Source organism: Cydia fagiglandana, chromosome 9, assembly GCF_963556715.1.
Source record: "Cydia fagiglandana chromosome 9, ilCydFagi1.1, whole genome shotgun sequence".
Lineage (NCBI taxonomy): Eukaryota > Metazoa > Arthropoda > Insecta > Lepidoptera > Tortricidae > Cydia > Cydia fagiglandana.
Genome location: NC_085940.1, coordinates 12,430,148 through 12,442,422, shown reverse-complemented (window position 1 = coordinate 12,442,422; position 12,275 = coordinate 12,430,148). Strand labels below are relative to the sequence as shown.

General features: G+C 42.9%; 1 protein-coding gene across 1 annotated transcript in view; it reads left to right on the top strand.

The window, feature by feature from the left end:
• The first annotated feature begins 2,162 nt into the window (after positions 1–2,162).
• Positions 2,163–12,275, top strand: part of LOC134667393 ((E3-independent) E2 ubiquitin-conjugating enzyme UBE2O) — a 45,389-nt gene continuing 35,276 nt past the window's right edge. Inside the window, exons 1-9 of the mRNA XM_063524796.1 lie at positions 2,163–2,506; positions 4,965–5,192; positions 6,000–6,242; positions 6,964–7,075; positions 7,763–7,894; positions 8,064–8,182; positions 8,793–8,965; positions 9,675–9,824; positions 11,921–12,122. Of these exons, the coding sequence (XP_063380866.1) occupies positions 2,282–2,506; positions 4,965–5,192; positions 6,000–6,242; positions 6,964–7,075; positions 7,763–7,894; positions 8,064–8,182; positions 8,793–8,965; positions 9,675–9,824; positions 11,921–12,122 (1,584 nt within the window). The 5' untranslated portion in view covers positions 2,163–2,281. The remainder of the gene's footprint in view (positions 2,507–4,964; positions 5,193–5,999; positions 6,243–6,963; positions 7,076–7,762; positions 7,895–8,063; positions 8,183–8,792; positions 8,966–9,674; positions 9,825–11,920; positions 12,123–12,275) is intronic.

The following is a 12,275-nucleotide window of genomic DNA, read 5'->3' as shown; positions in this document are numbered from 1 at the left end:
CTACTTAGCTTAGACCAAACCAAACCATCCACCTATACATATAAGTATCACTATCATAATGTACAGGCAATAAGGTAGTGTTCACATATTTACAGCGCTTTGTCAATGTCGATATCCTCCTAAGGCCCAGCCATACAAATGCGAAACCTAAAATTTGCCAATGAAATTTGAACCTATAGTGCAGGGAACAGGGTTGAATTTTGTTTGTTTAAAAATTTAACGAAACAAAAGCAATGCAACTCTGTTCCTATTGAATATGGTTTAAATTTCATCGAACAGAAGAAGTACTATAGATAGGACCTTGGGCCTTAGGAGGACATATTAGTCTCTGGCGGAACTTGTCTAACCCAAGCTAATACAACTGGCTTCGTGAGTCCCTGTGTCATATTACTAGGTCCGTTAGAGGTCCTGTAGGTATGGATTGACAACGCGGCACAGTATAAGTAATTAATTGGTATAAAAACTTATTTATGAAATTGGCTTCTATAGCCTTTATAGGGACCTACACAGGTAGGCACCTAAGATTTTATTGAAAAGTACAATCTACCTATTAGGTACATATCGGCACTCTCGTCTCTCGTGGTAAAGTTAGTAAGTAGGTATATATATAAGATTGACGAACGCTTTTTTGGACAGTTCATAAATTTCATAATAATGAGTAAGTAGATACCTATTTAGATATATTTCCTCCGTTTTGTTGAGAAAATTACCTAAAATATCGCCGGTTTTGAAGTTGTGTCTGTACTTATCTTGCAAAAATCTGGCGAAATGATATAGGTATAGTTATCTAAGTATTAGGAGCTCGTTTTATTAATTAACTTAAATTAAATTAAAATATTTAATTGAATCACTTTAAACATAACCATCAAAAAAATGAAGTTAGTGTCATTACGTTCCATTACAAAACATTATATTGATTTTTATTATATAAAAAAAAAACAATTACATTATTGGACCTACTTTTTATACCAAGTAGTTCTTGGAGTTTTATTTCATAATTTACATATACAATTTAGTTTTAAGTGGATAGTAATTTAAAATTATAAAAATTATTTACGTGAAACGAACCGCACTGTTTTTTCAACAACGCCCGCACGATGGCGTTCCCGTTGCATAATTGCGTAGTGATGGGCTCAATAATGTCATCATTCGATACGTAAAGTATCGATAATTGTTTAACATTGTATGATGTAAAGCCTGAACAGTAATATACATATGATCATTGTCAAGAGGGCGCTGTTATTCTTATGTATAGGGTGACAGTTCAGTATACTTAGTGTGAAAAAAAAATGGTTGTCTGTAAAGTCGGTAAAGTGTTAATCGAATTATAAGACGTTATCACGTCAATAGTTCAAGTGAAATTCCTCAACATGACGCTTTTATATTCCTGAGCGGCTACCGCGAAAACCGAAATTCTCAAATTGCGGGGATCTTTCTCTTTTACTCTAATGAAGGCGTAATTAGAGTGACAGAGAAAAATCCCCGCAATTTGCGAACTTCGATTTTCGCGGTTATAGCCCTGAGGGCCTACCGCGAACCACGTTGGACGTGCTGCCTCCCTGTCACACTTACGTACGAATTTACACGCGCGACAGAGGGGCAACACGTCGAACATGGTTCGCGGTAGGCCATCTGGTCAGGCTTTACCTACTAGAGTTAAAGCTGTAACATATTAACGCACCCATAAGTGAGAGCGATGAAGATATAAATAACAGGGCTAATTTAAAAATGTTTTTGGACCGTGTAGGTAATGTTCTTTACTGATCTCATAAACAAGGCCAATTTTTCGGAATAATCTAATGCTTCATTAGTTCATAATTTGAAAAAGTAACTTAAGGTGGTATTCAACCTGTCCAATCGTCTTTACGATTTAACGTGCCTGTTAAACTTTTATTGTCAATAAAAATATTGTTATTGTTATTATTTGTATCTCCTTGGATATCGCGGGCCTATAATCCCGGTTTTTTGATAGGCTTGCGTGGGGACACAGATCCAACACGTAGAGGCCCCTTTATGTCATGTTGTTATTTTCTTTATTTATTTTTCTTCTTAAGTTATGTTGTTATTATTGTTATCCAATGTGTATTTTGTCTCACATGGAATACATACAGAGAAGTAGAAAAAAAAATATCGATAGAACTCTGTATTGTATCGACTCTTCACTCTTACGCGCATCACTAAATTGACGCATGCGCCACAATTCAATTGCAATCAGCTGTCAGAAAGAACATAATCACGTAAAAAACAAAATTATTTGTGTCTTTAGATAATTCCCGTCAATATGGCGGGGCAAAATCCGGGTTCGCCGACTGACTTTCAGTACTTTTACGAGGATGAAGTGTATAAAATCAACAATCACGGCCAAGTGGTCTTCGGTCTGGTACTCGAGAACTATGAAGCCAACTCCAGCGACCAAGAAAGCGATATGGAGACACCCATTCAAAAAGGCGAAATTCGTGTTGTGTGGCACCCGTCAGGCACCGAACGTGTCATATCAGAGAAATCGGTGAGTTCTAGAAATCGCATTTGTATCTTCCAGGTCCTTGCATACATGTGGTTTACATTCTTATTAAAAACATCGAATTGGGTCGAGAAAAGTGCATCAACCCCTAGCGAGTAGGGGTTGAATTATGCATGCAATAATCTCATTATGCATGAATGTCAGTTGTGGGGGTAAGGACAACAATTATGAGGACTCACTTAGCATGTTAATCTACCCACAGTTTGAAGGAAATGAGCAATGGCAATCATGGTTAACTTTGAAAAAGTTGGCAACTTTTAAGTATTTAATAATACTTGAAATCAATAAGGTTCCATTCAGACAATATTCTGCCTTACAATTTAGTATTATTTCTGACAATTTGACACCTGTGCACAAGATTAACTAATGTTAAAGATAATTTGACATTGTAACTGATTATGGCTGAACAACAGTAACCTATAATTGTTAATTCTACCATACAGAATTGTAGTTTATTGCAGTAATGCCAGAACACAGTGCCAGAATGAGGTTTATTAAGGCAATCAATTTAAAATTCAATTATAAAACTTGGGTTTCAAGTTAAACACTGACCAAGTTAAACACACCAAAGCTGATATGTGCTTGGTTTTTAATTGATAAAACCTTTGATTTGATTTGCGTGCTGATTGACCTAGCAAAAAAACCGGCCAAGTGAGAGTATAACTCGCTCATGAAGGATTCCGTGCCATTACGCAAAAAACTGCAAAAAATCACATTAAATATTTATTATATTCTGTTTTTAGTATTTGTTATAGCGGCAACAGAAAGGCATTGCGCTAGTTTTCGTCCGGTGTCAGTTTCCTCCAATATAAACCTTAATTGCTGCACAAATTTGAACTTATTGCAATCCTTAATATCTAAACAATTTATCTATCTACATAAAAATTATAATTCGCATGAAGCAAATTATAAATGAAAGCAAATTATTTGCTAATCTGTTAAGTGGACTTGACTTGGACCAAAGTATTGGACAGATGGAATACCACCCTAAACTAGTGAGCTGAATTTCATGAATGAGGCATTAACCTAGGTATATGTTATTTGTCCTGGGTCATATTGGCTTTAAGGGCTACATTTTTGGCCAAATTCCGACGTAAAGAAGGGATTATATAAAAAAACCGGGCAAGTGCGAGTCAGACTCGCGCACGAAAGGTTCCGTACCATAATGCAAAAAAAAGCCAAAAAAAAAACGGTCACCCATCCAAGTACTGAGTCCACCCGACGTTGCTTAACTTCGGTCAAAAATCACGTTTGTTGTATAGCCCCACTTAAATCTTTATTTTATTCTGTTTTTTTTGTATTTGTTGTTATAGCGGCAACAGAAATACATCATCTGTGAAAATTTACAGATACAGCCTGGTGACAGTCGGACGGACGGACAGCAGAGTCTTACTAATAGGGTCCCGTTTTTACCCTTTGGGTACGGAACCCAAAAAATTATACCTAGTTCAATTAAACTTTTGAATTTCAGGATATATTACAATATAACTCACATTGACATCTATAATCTGTAGTTTATTCATAGTTTCATAGATTTCATAACAAGGACTGCCTTGACTATTTGTTTGTTTTATTAAATCTTTAAGTTTGCCTATTTAGTTCTTTTATTATAGCAAAACGTGCAACACATAAACCTAATAGGTATTTCACATAAAGTTCTTTTTGGTAGCTAATTTCAATAAGCTTATAACATGGCTTCACAAATTCCTTAAAACAAGGCTACAAGACTCATGTGGGGTTGGCGTGTCAGACTGATTATGAATTCAAAATGACGTTGAAGAGAGATTAATGTTTTCATTTGTAGTTGACATGAGAATAACGGTATTTAGCTGGGGGCGAAGTCGCTAGTTTCGCCCTTTAGCAGGGTATTAACCTTTATAAAGGATTCTAGCGCCCTATGAGTATTTATACTTTTTTATGAACTGCAAGGTCTGTCATTGATTCAGCCTCTTGCGAACACGTATACGGCAAGACATTCTCTATACGAATAAATAATATTATTTTATTATAGCGTTCTAAGGTCTTAATTTATATCATTTCGTGAGAAGTTCCGTTAAAACAACGGAAATCAGAAACGCGATGCAATCAACGCATGATTGCGGATTCTCTGCGTTACCTTCCTTCAGCTTTAGTTGAAGTTTGTATTGTGGAGACAATAAATTTTAGTACCGCGAATGCTCCGTTTGTGAAAAGCCCGCTTATAACTGCAAAATGGCCGGGTCCACACAGGGCGAGCATACGCGCGAGGCTATTTCCTCGCGCGTATGGTCTACTCGCTCTGTTGTTGTCTGGTGTGTGTGCTGTATTGCTCGCTCTGTGTGGACCCGGCTAACAGCTTGCAATAAGTGCAAGCGATTCTTGAATGGCCCGCAAGAATGCACACCATTCGCCAGATCTAGACACACGGCAAAAGTAAAATTTTGTCTGTCACTTTATTTGTCAGGTTGGTCTGGCCGATCGTTCCCTGATGCCGGGCGACGTGGTCCGCCGCCTTATCGCCGGCAAGGACACGCAGCGCGGCTACTGTCGCGACATCGTGATGACCGCGGCGCTGCAAGTCGTAGGAACCAAACACGTCATCCCCAGTGTGGCTAGTGAGCGTCTGCAGCCACTCGAGGAGTTCACCCCCGACCTGGCTGTGTGCCTCGAATCGTGGGTCGGCACTTCTAAGGTGAGTGACATACTAAACACCAAACACGTTATTCTGACTAGCGCGGTCTCCAATTCAACAAAAGGCGTAAGTTAAGACTATCCTCTCACTAATCTTCTTAGGGCCACTTGCACCATCCCACTTACCCGGGGTTAAGCGTTTATTCCTGGAGTTACCATGGTTACCAGTACAATTTGACACTTGGTTAACGGTTTAACCGGTTAACCCTGGGTTAGTAGGATGGTGCAAGTGGCGCTTAGTGATCTTAAACTAAGGCGAATCTCTTGGCACACGAAAAGTGTGCTCTCTAATTAAGAACATAAACTGTTAAGTTGGCTTTTGGGGCAATTGTGACTGTATAGGCGTGCTTATGGAAACTGAAGAGTGCAACTGCAAGCAAAATAAAACTATGTACTATTTATAACACATACAAAACTGATGAGCTTACCATACCTGTTGCTCTATAATAACTAGAACTTTTTTGTGTAATTTTTTTGCGAGAGAGTTTATTGGAGTAGAGAACGTTCGCCATGGCTGCGTAATTGCGTATCTTAAACATACGTACTATATTCTTGCATGTCTCCTAATCGAATATATTAATGTTCCAGTATAATATGTTACGTTCCACGGCGAAAGGTACCTTATGGCGTCTGGCGCTTACGTCGCATAGCGCCGCAATAATATTGGAGCGGCGGTAATAATAGCTTAAGCGCCAACCGCCATAATGTACCTTTACCCGTGGGACGTCAGCGTCACATATTGTTTTCTTAAATAACACTTTTAACCGACATCAAGAAACCTTTAAATTAATGAAAATCCATATTACAGTCAGTGAACAGCAAACTCCGTTTGGTATCAGCGGACGGTTCCCGGCTCGAATACCCAGATTTAGAGAACTGTCCCCTGGAAGACTACTCCTTGCGTCGTCGGCGCTCCACGCCTTACTCTTCGTCCGAGTTCTACCCCGGACAGGTGGTGTACGGGCCGCTGGGAGCGCTCGACAGCGCCAACTGGCTCCACATGACGAAGGAGATGAAGGCTGCGAGGAAACATAAGATGCACGATCATAAGGTGAGTGCTCCATACTTTTATCCACAGAGTTCTTAGGCAAGGATCGGAGCAGGGGTCTCCAAACTTTTTTAGCTGAGGGCCATATTGCGCTTCAAAAACTGTCCCGCGGGCCACCGTCGGTTTTTGCGCCGGGGGACGGTGTCTGGTTGCTGCTGTTAGGAACTGTTCCACTCTCAATGAATGCTGAAGCCCTGGGGCCTAGCTCCCGCGGGCCGGACAGTGGGCACTCACTTTAGAGGCCGCGGGCCGGATTGGAACGCGTCGCGGGCCGGGGATTGGAGACCTCTGGTTTAGAGCACTCGACAAGGCAAGATACAGACCTAAAAACTCCTCTGCAAGATTGTACTTAGCTCCGTCGGCACTCTACCCTCTATCCACACTTCTCCAGATAGGTTGTGTATGGGTCGCTAACATAGCTCAGCACCTTTACCGTCATGCTTGTGAACGCAGTTTTGATATGTTTGCTTAAAAAGTCATTGCGCGTGTAATGTAAAAGTGGCTATGAACTGATAGATTTATAATATATGTGTCATGTCATGACATACAAATGCATACATGGTCTCCCGCGGCACAGGCCTAGCCTAGTGCGGGGGACCCCTGGAAAATCGGTACTATTTAACCGATGCTATGCACCCACCCGATCATGTCACAACAATTTCTGTATTGTACTGTCTGGTTTGTGTGCAATAAACTTATTTTTATCTTTTTATGTATTTGACAGTTCACCGTGGAAGCCGTGGTCACGGAGAGCGTCGGTGTCCATTGGCAGTGCCGCGCGCTGTCCAAGGAAACCAAAGAGGCGGCGCCGCAACAACCCAAGTATCTTGTGGAAGGTAAGCTTTATAACTTACTGGCTGATGTCAGCTATTTCTGTAGAATTTTAAACTCAAATGCGGAATAAATTTATAAGTAGGGCGGGGCGGGAGAGAGAGCGAACAGACTGAATAGAAATTGAACTAGTTTTGAGGGCAAAATATTACTTGTTAATATTTCGCGTATTAGAAAAGTAATATTTTGGTTTTAATTAATATGGATTTCCGCAAAGTAACGCCTGAATCTATTCACTAGTTTAGTGGGATCTGTTCAGTGAATGAGCAAGCACAACTCTACAACAACTATATTCTCACACAATTGTTCACATTTATAATGGCCTGTGCCATTTTCATAAGAATATGATAACATATTTAATTACACAAATTTCTATGTCTACCCCGAACATTTTTATAAACTAATTTCGAGTAGTTTAGTGATGTTTTATTAATATCTCTGTTGACATTTGTTGGGACGTCAGTCTTTCCGTGACCACAGTTGATGCAACTCAGCTGAAACGGAATTAAAGATAAAAACAATGAAATTATATCGCGGTAGACCCTTTTGTGTAATTAAATATGTGTACAAAACGCGAGAGTTTAAAGTGTAATATGATAACAGACCAGAAGTTTCTACAAATAATAATAACGTGAGTCATTACAGCCACACTAGTTATATTCCTTTAACACAAAGTAAATATTCCTTGGCAGGCGAAGACCTGAAGAACTTAAAGCTGCTGAATGTGTTCGAGCCGTGCACGCTGCAGGTCGGCGACCGGAACTTCCTCACTATTGGTGTCGAAGACACTTTCGTCAGCAAGCAACAGTGGCGGAAACAGCAGAGTAAGTAAACAAGAATAATAAAATACAAGTAAAAGTTATCGCTTATGCCCATATTCTTGATGTTACTGACTGAAATAAGACTACGTTGATACTCTTACTTGAGTTGACACTTTATAAAACAAATACACGTTCGGAGGTCCAAAGGATCTAATAAACTGTTTTGCCTCAGGTAAATTCTACAGGAGCATTCGCAAGCAAACCCGGCCTAGCAAGAAGCAGAACTCGGAGCATGTTCCCTCGCGGCCGAAGAAGCGCGCCTCTGCACATCGCAAACTCAAGTCCGTCGATGTAAGTCCATTGCCACACCCATTTCGACTGATAAGTCTTCAAGTCATTACTGTATTTTTCCCAGATTCCAAAATGGCAGTTTTATTGGCCAATTTACTGCCATAGCAATCCTGCATTTGTACTAATGTTGTACTAAAATGACAAATCATTTTAGTATCTTGGGGTATAAAAAGAAGGATTAGAGAACACTTAGCTACTTATCGCGGCAAGGCTCAGCGCAGGCAGAGGTATTCCCACCATGATTTGGAACTTTATTTAAAATGATGAGTTAAATTTTGTGTAATTTCTGACACGTTATGACTTTGATTATGAGCGTTTTATTATTTATAAGGCCAAAGAAGCGGCTTGTATCTTTCTAGGTCCCATTCATCATATTCGAGTTTATATATAAGCATTGTCCATAAAAAAATCATAATGATTGACTTTGGATCAGTTAATACATAATAATAATATACATCGAAGTCATAAATTTAAGAGTTAGACTCTTGTCGATGTAGCTCTCTCCATTTGACTCTGTCCAGGGCCGCCTCTTTGATTTCTTTATACCACATTACAGCTACCTTTTCTTTTATTTGTGTTATACCTATATTTTGTTGTATTTAATCCTCAGAACGAAATGGAGGTGGACCCCTCAGAGAACACTCTAGAATCTCTAGACGAGGCGCTGAAGGCGGACTCCAACTGTCCCAGCATCAAGATTGAGCCGAGCGCGGACGTGTCTCTGCCCATCGTCAGCAGCCAAGAAGATACTGTTACTGAGGAGAAAAACGACTCTGGGATCAGGTGAGCTGTTCGAATGTCGACCTTATGTGTTGAGGATTAGGTTGAAACTGACGATGTATTACATGAATGCAATAGAATAGCATGTGGGATCCCAGCGTCAATATCCTACTGCGGTTACCAATCAGCTAAAAACTACTTCTACTAAACGGGAACTACTCCAGGAGTGTGTTGATGTCTTGGATCAGATCCTATTCCTTTATGTTTAAAGTGAAAATAGGAGCTTCTTCTGGGACTCAAAATTTGTCTCCTTATTCTTGTTGAATATGGGTTTTGCACCCTTGCATTTAGATATTCCCTTTAACACTTCCCAAGTACTTAACTAGAAATACGAAATACACATCATGTTAATACGATAACTCTGTTAAACTGTGATATGATGGCGCAATATATTTTGGTTGTCTATTACATTTTATTAGTTATGCTCTGGTTTCTTAGTATAGCGATGCCGTTATATAGCGACCGTCTCCATACAAATACTACGACATCCATATTTAGCCGTATAATTTAGTATGGAGTCGGCCGCTTATCTTTTTATCTTTTCTAGGGGGTAACTGCACAAAAGATCCCTATGGGTTGAAGTGTATCCGCAAGGGCCCCCGAAAACAATAAGATAAGATAAGATGGAGTCGGCCGCTATATGACGGCACCGCTATCCTAGGAAAACCGATTTTTAGGCGATAAGTGCTAAGCGAATGTATTTTGTCCGCAGCGGGCTAAGTAAATCGCACATCCACAGTCCGGAGCCGAACAAGGAGAACAGCGAGCTGCTCAACGGCGACAGCAAGTCGGAGCTCGGGCTCAACGACGACGACTCTGACAACTGGGAGAACACTAGCAGCGATGGCAGTGACACCGACAGGTATGGACATGTCAGTTACAGACACAGTATGGTCACAAGGAGGGCGAGCTGCTCAACGGCGACAGCAAGTCGGAGCTCGGGCTCAACAACGCCGACTCTGACAACTGGGAGAACACTAGGAGCGATGGCAGTGACACCGACAGGTATGGACATGTCTGTTACAGACACAGTATGGTCACAAGGAGGGCGAGCTGCTCAACGGCGACAGCAAGTCGGAGCTCGGGCTCCACGACGACGACTCTGACAACTGGGAGAACACTAGCAGCGATGGCAGTGACACCGACAGGTATGGACATGTCTGTTACAGACACAGTATGGTCACAAGGAGGGCGAGCTGCTCAACGGCGACAGCAAGTCGGAGCTCGGGCTCAACGACGACGACTCTGACAACTGGGAGAACACTAGCAGCGATGGCAGTGACACCGACAGGTATGGACATGTCTGTTACAGACACAGTATGGTCACAAGGAGGGCGAGCTGCTCAACGGCGACAGCAAGTCGGAGCTCGGGCTCAACGACGACGACTCTGACAACTGGGAGAACACTAGCAGCGATGGCAGTGACACCGACAGGTATGGACATGTCTGTTACAGACACAGTATGGTCACAAGGAGGGCGAGCTGTTCAACGGCGACAGCAAGTCGGAGCTCGGGCTCCACGACGACGACTCTGACAACTGGGAGAACACTAACTAGCAGCGATGGCAGTGACACCGACAGGTATGGACATGTCCGTTACAGACACAGTATGGTCACAAGGAGGGCGAGCTGCTCAACGGCGACAGCAAGTCGGAGCACGGGCTCAACGACGACGACTCTGACAACTGGGAGAACACTAGCAGCGATGGCAGTGACACCGACAGGTATGGACATGTCCGTTACAGACACAGTATGGTCACAAGGAGGGCGAGCTGCTCAACGGCGACAGCAAGTCGGAGCTCGGGCTCAACGACGACGACTCTGACAACTGGGAGAACACTAGCAGCGATGACAGTGACACCGATAGGTAAGGTCGTATGCCTATTGCCTATATCGTGTTTTGGAGTCATGTCACTCATGTCCGAGCGTCCATTGAATTCCATTGCCGAATTCTCAGTCAGTTGTTTGGATTTTTATTGTAGCAGTACACGTTGGACGGACGGATCTCCCACTGGACGGCAACGCCATAGTTCGAAAGTTGTTTGAGTATCTATAATATGTGCGCACGTCAAGTTTGTATACGATACGCATCAATGTGTGCGTAAGCTCTTTAGGGCAGTCACTTGTAAATATCTTGGCGTAACCATGGTAATGTGGTAGAACTTGCGTGCAAATGTTTGAGAAAATCACTAAATGTCTCAGCGTGAAACACGATCGTCAGACTCGTAACTATATACTCGGTCGGCAGTCTCTTATCTCCCAGCCACTATATTTTTATTTGTTTGCCTAATATATGTGTCGGGAATGAGATGGCGGGATGACTTGGATGCGTTCCAGCGGGATCGGAGGGATCATGCTCAGGACAGAAGCACAGAATGGAGAGAGGAGGCCCTTGCCTAGCAGTGGGACTAATAGTAATACTTACTTGGTTGCCGCGGTGACCCAAAATGAGTCTTGGCCTCCAGCACAAGAGCACACCACTTTGATCGGTCCAGAGCGGTATCCCGCCAGCTTTCGCCGACGCCGAGCTGACGGAGATCTGCTTCCACCCTATCTGCCCAACGGTACTAATACAACCGTTGGGGCTAATAGTAATACCTTCAAATCAAGAGTGAACAGGCACCTTCTGGGCGAGCTCGCTCCATCGCAGGCCACGTCTACGCCTCGGCAGGCGTGGCTCACTCCGCGATTTCGTCGCTTTGCTACAGGTAGCTAAAAGTGCATCCATTCGGCCCCAATTTTGGGGTTTGCCATAAGCCGCGCGTGGCGCTGTCGCCACCTAGCTGCCATATCTGTGCTGATCGTAACAGACGCGTTTTGTTAGGGAGTGAGTCTTCTGTACCTAGTACTATTATTTATTCTGTGGCCTCGGCTAGTCGGCAACTCTGAGCAATGAGTAAGCCCATTCATAATAATAAAAAATAAAAAATAGTGGTGTAATATTGTGTGACGTTCCAGCGGCGCGACATGGTCGTCCCGCTGCTCGTCGGCGGCGTCGACGCGCGGCAAGCGGTCGCCGCAGCTGGCCGTGCGGCTGCTGCGCGGCAAGCGGCTCAAGCGCACCGTGCGCCGCGCGCCGCCCGCGCCGCCGCCGCGCCACGGCGACCGCGTCGTCGTCGAGACGCTGCACACCACCAGCCGCGCCAACGTCGTGTGGCAGGTACCCTATCGTACACAAGTTTATAAACATGTTAACGCTCTTTCAGGTGGCGACTGACTTGTAACATTTCGGTGTAATGTAACACGATATAACCCGAGTATTACAGCAGTCAGTGCAGCGAGCCGAGCCGCTCGGCGCTCGCGCCGCCTGTTT